This window comes from Gloeophyllum trabeum, assembly GCF_000344685.1.
Source record: "Gloeophyllum trabeum ATCC 11539 unplaced genomic scaffold GLOTRscaffold_00078, whole genome shotgun sequence".
NCBI classification, from domain to species: domain Eukaryota; kingdom Fungi; phylum Basidiomycota; class Agaricomycetes; order Gloeophyllales; family Gloeophyllaceae; genus Gloeophyllum; species Gloeophyllum trabeum.
In genome coordinates this window covers 1,844-6,752 of record NW_006920487.1, presented here as the reverse complement: position 1 = coordinate 6,752, position 4,909 = coordinate 1,844, and the positions used below count along the sequence as shown (strand labels likewise).

Sequence of the window (4,909 nt, the reverse complement as noted above, 5' to 3'; positions counted from 1 at the left end):
GCTGAAGACGAGCTTCTCCAGCAGAGGCGCCGCTTGCAGGACCTTGACGAGCCTGTGGCAGTGTGTCGAGCGACAGGAGAGCTCCAAGGAGCGGAGGTTGCTGAAGAGGAACGTATGATTCGAGTAGTGGAGAGAATACTCGTGCAGAGACAGGTGTCTCAGTTTGGGCACGATGCCGCCGAGGAAGGGGAGTTGTAAATTGAAGGGGCCAAGGACCTCGGAGAAGACGATCTTGAGAGATTCCAGGTGCGGTGCGGGCCTCGCAAGCCCGTTGTACTCGGCTAACGCGGCGAGCTTGATTATCGCATCGGCGTTGGCGTCGATGACGAGAGAGCGGGCACGGCGGATATTTCCCAGCTTGACCATGACAGCACCCGACCAGAGTAGGCCCAGCTGAGGATCCGCTATAGGGTTGTCGGGCGGAGAAGGGTTCAGCCCTTCCGGGCTGTACCGCTGGTCTATGACAAGATCCAGTGTGTAGTTCTTGCTTCTTGGAAGGATTTCCTCAAGTAGGCAAGGGTTACAATTGGACGGCCTTCGCCAGAGGGTGGCGTCGCCCAGCGCGACGTACCGCCAGAAGCGGCAGACGTGTGTGGCCGCGAGGAGACTGTCGCTGTAACCATCGGCGACAAGGGAGCGGAAGATGTCACAAAGACACTCTGCCGGGATTTGGTCGGATAGACGGCGCATATTGTCAACGGCAGGCGCGTTTACCTCGGTCATGATGGCACCCGAGAGTAATCAATGGTTAATGACCAACAAGAGATATGTCAATTGAAGCCAGGCCGCGAGGCCTTCGGTCTCTGGATAAGAAAAGGAGTTCTAAATAACGTGTTAGTAGATGGGGATGGAGAATATCCCTGCGTAAATGGTAGGGTATGGTGTGGTTGCGGATCGTTAGAACCGCTGAATTATATTCCCTTCATGAGCGATTGCCACGTCAGAGAAAGCGATGAGAGCAATCACCTATGGCAAGAGTGCGTAAATGGACTCTTCAATAATCGCTGGTTAATTTACTCTTGGATGTGGCTTTGGTGTCGCAGCTGGGCGTGTGGCTGCGAACAACAAGGTTATATTTGGGTGCGCGTCGATTTATAAGTCCAATGTTTGCCCCTGTTTGACGCCGTGGCGACGGCGCCTCCGGTGGCAATTGGCATTCTCAAGGTAAACCGGGCTGCTTGGACCTGCCATACGAATCCTGCGCTCCGTGCATAAGAATGCTGGCAAGCCGCTGAATTTCTCAAACGTTCACGACGCTCGCTCGCATCCCACTCAGTCGCTGGCCGGTGTCGTCCTAAACGCTCGCTACAATGTACCAGGCCGAGTCGCGCCCCTCGTCTTTCTACCAGGCGGACCCGCAGTCCCGCACGCCCTCCATCAGCTCGCGCGACCTCATCAACGGCGAGTACCCTCTACATTCCTCACCCGACGGGCGCAAGCCGCGCTCGCGCAGCCGGCCACCTCGTTTGTCGCAGGCGCAGTTCGACCAGGGCGACCCCGACGCGCCGGACGCCGCATACGCCCCCGACGGCGACGACTTCTACCAGAGCACGCAGCAGGGCTCGCCCTACCCGCCGCCGCCGCGCTCGCTCGCCGGCCAGTCCGCGCGCGGCGCCTCGCCGACGCCGATCCTCGACCACTCGCACCTGCAGCCGGGGAGCAAGGCCGCGCTGCTCTCGCACGAGCGCACGCTCGAGCTCTACCGCGCGAACGCGAAGAAGACGCAGGACCCGGACCTGCAGTTCGAGTTCGCGGTGTTCATGATCGACGCGAGCAAGACGCTGCCCGTGCCCGAGCCGACGCCGGGGAACGTGATGGAGGTCGAGAAGGCGCTCGCGAAGCGCGAGGACCTGATCAAGGAGGCGACGGCGCTGCTCAAGCGCCTCGCGGACCGCGGGCACCCTGCGTCGCAGTATTTCCTCGCGGATTGCTATGCGAACGGGATCGGCACGGCGAAGGGGAAGCAGGACTTTGACCGCGCGTTCCCGCTGTTCGTGCTCGCGGCCAAGCACGGGCACCCGGATGCGGCGTACAGGGCGGGGACGTGCTGCGAGAATGGCTGGGGGTGCAGGCGAGAGTCCGCGAAGGCGCTGCAGTTCTACCGGAAAGCCGCGGCCGCGTCGCATCCAGGCGCGATGTACCGGCTAGGTATCGCGGAGCTGAATGGGGAACTGGGCATGTCGAAGAGGCCGAGGGAGGGAGTCAAGTGGCTAAAGCGGTCCGCGGAGCATGCGACAGCTGAGTTCCCCCATGCTCTTCACGAGCTGGCACTGCTGCACGAGCGGGGGGTCGAGAACGTCGTGTTCGTGGACTACGAGTACGCCGCGGAACTGTTGGCACAGGCAGCCGAGCTGGGGTATTCCCCGAGCGCGTATCGGTTAGGCGAGTGCTATGAGTACGGAAAGATGGGGTGTCCGCAGGACCCTGCATTATCAATACACTACTACGTACGTGACTTATTCTATACCTTCCTCCATCAATAAGTATTGACCCCCGCGTAGAATATCGCCGCCCAGCAAAACCATCGCGATGCCTGCTTTGCATTAACGGCATGGTACCTGGTGGGCTCTCCAGGCGTGCTGCCCCAGTCGGATACAGAAGCCTTCTTGTGGGCGAAGAAAGCGGCAGAGGGCGGTCTGGCAAAGGCGATGTACGCCGTCGGCTACTTTCTGGAAGTAGGCATCGGGACGCCGCCTGATCTTCAGGAGTGAGTACTGTTCTCCTGTTCATATGATGCTGCGGGTTCGGCACTGACTGCGCCGTGCTGCTCTAGAGCCACGATGTGGTACAAGAAGGCGGCGGAGCTCGGCGACCGACGCGCGATCCAGCGGCTACGGGGCGACCCCAATACGCCCTTGCAGCACGCCGGGGGACCGGGCGCGGTCCTGCACCGAGACCGCGACGGCGACTCGAGCAGCAACTCGAAAGGCGGGAAGGACAAGGACTGCGTAATTATGTGAGGGGCGTCTGGTGGCCAGGTGATAGTAGAGTACCCGTTTCACGCGTTTATTCTGGTTTAAAGTTCGAGGCAAGGACTGTTCGCGCTGTTTACTACCCCCCACCTTTTTTTATGACACCCATTGGAGACTGCTCATGAGATGATTGTGCTCTCTTTGTAACCCCATAGCGAAGCTTACGGACACCAATCTATTAATCGCGGCTACATTGTACTTACTATATTAGAAAGTAAGAAAGTAGTGAAATTCCCGCTACCGTAGGTAGTGGGTCTTGGACCCCCCAGCCGTTCGCTGCGATCGTTTCAAGATCTACGCGATCCGTTTGTCATTGGCATATATGGTAGTAGGACCTTTGCCACTGCTACGTACTGCAAGTTATCCCCCTCTAATCCCACCATATCGTCTCATTGCTGCTGCCGTCCACACCAGCGCCCCCAATTAACTGCTGGAGTCAAGACTCCTCTGAAAGTGACGGGATAGATAAGTTGCTTTATATTAACATTGCAATGCTTACTTGATGCAAAGGTTTAGCCCCATCCCGATGCATTATGCGGAGGACCCAATCCCGACTCCTGAGTCCGCGGCCTTTCTGTAGGTGAGGTGTTTACGATGCGTGCTTGACTCCAACTGCTCCTAACTGACACGGTGAGCGAATATGGGATTTATCGAGGTTCTGCGACAGCCTTTGGCAGTGACTCGGAGAGGAGCTCCAGGATGCTCTCTCTCACAAAAGCTGTTGTCTCCGCCATGGACACTCCAGGCGATGACTGTGAGCGGATTGAGTTTCCATGAGCGGATCCTCAAACACGCAACGGATCATTGTCCAGTGAGCGGGGTGCCATTCGCTCAGCTTTTGGTCCTTAATTGACATGTCAGCACATCTGCGTAAGTACGAGAACCAGCGGTTGAGTTCTTCTCTCCCTCTTGCCGTCCTAGGGCCCAAACAGCGGATAGCAGGGTAGAGACATACTGCTGTCTGGTGAAGGACTGTCCTGCACCTTTTGAACCACCGGACAGTCATGTCCCGAGCTAAAAGTATGTTCCTCTGATAGGGGTCTGTTCCCTGGTCCGGGCACGACTCAGGACAATGACTACATGCATTGATCTACACATCCATTTGCCCATAGGTATGTCAAACTTTATTATGTTCTGGGGGAAGCTGGTACTGATTTTGCATCACACAATATTAATATTAATGTTAGGTGAGATTCAGTGATGCTCGGAATCTTTTATCTCCGGACTGAAGGATAGTGGAGAGAACCCGGTCTGTAACAGCCTTTTAAGACTATTGTTAAGTGGAATTCTGTATGCATTCATGTAGTCTAGGGGTGGAGAGGGGCAGCAGTCTCAAGGAGACAAAAGCAACTAGGTGAGTTTGGTTGTACCTGTTGACAATGTGATTATACTAATCCCTCCGCTGATTGAGTTGTGCAGCCCAAGGCATCCCCGGTCGCCTCTCAGCGAGGCCAAGATCTGCTTGCCCAGGGTGGTCCTGCTCCGTGTATGCAGCTGCGCTCGATGTCGGTGTTCATTGTGACCCGGCGTGGCTCTTGAAATTAGCGGTAGGGGGTTACTTGCATCGATGTGAGGTTCTGGTGTGAGGTGGTAGTAGTACAGAGTGTAATAATCACTACCGTACACAGCAGGATAATATATTTACATTTTATCATTTTATGCCAAGCTTAGGATGGTAACAGCCTTCTCGACTTGTGACTGAGTACCGAGTGCACTGATTCCTAGTAAGCAGGAATTGGTTTCTTGCTAAAATATGGGTAAGGGAGTCAGTGCTATCATGATTGTATATTCGGATCCTGGTTGTTTGTCGAGAAAACAAGGGTGTCAATGGTCCTAGCTAGATTCAGCCACCGGAATGTGCCGACTGAGTGTGACCGTCCGGCCTTCCATACATCAGGAAAATGCAAAACCGCCTTTCAACATCTTAGAGCAATCTT

At 55.9% G+C, this 4,909-nt stretch overlaps 2 protein-coding genes across 2 annotated transcripts; one reads left to right on the top strand and one right to left on the bottom strand.

Annotated features, from left to right (window-relative positions):
* Nucleotides 1-42: 42 nt before the first annotated feature.
* GLOTRDRAFT_97249 (uncharacterized protein) lies at nucleotides 43-723 on the bottom strand (the record flags this gene model as incomplete). Its single annotated transcript, XM_007873283.1, has 1 exon — nucleotides 43-723. A coding segment is annotated over one exon (681 nt), but the record flags the coding sequence as incomplete, so codon positions are not given.
* A 478-nt stretch (nucleotides 724-1,201) lies between these two features.
* On the top strand, nucleotides 1,202-3,231 carry GLOTRDRAFT_82583 (HCP-like protein). Its single transcript, XM_007873282.1, has 3 exons — nucleotides 1,202-2,447; nucleotides 2,502-2,707; nucleotides 2,774-3,231. Exons 1-3 carry the CDS (start codon nucleotides 1,311-1,313, stop codon nucleotides 2,958-2,960), a joined length of 1,530 nt encoding a protein of 509 aa, XP_007871473.1. The 5' UTR covers nucleotides 1,202-1,310; the 3' UTR covers nucleotides 2,961-3,231.
* Nucleotides 3,232-4,909: the final 1,678 nt, after the last annotated feature.

Coding starts and splice junctions, on each gene's coding strand:
- GLOTRDRAFT_82583 (XM_007873282.1), top strand. CDS start 1,311: ATGTACCAGGCCGAGTCGCGCCCCTCGTCTTTCTACCAGGCGGACCCG. Junction 2,448..2,501: donor CATTATCAATACACTACTAC/GTACGTGACTTA, acceptor ACCCCCGCGTAG/AATATCGCCGCCCAGCAAAA. Junction 2,708..2,773: donor ACGCCGCCTGATCTTCAGGA/GTGAGTACTGTT, acceptor GTGCTGCTCTAG/AGCCACGATGTGGTACAAGA.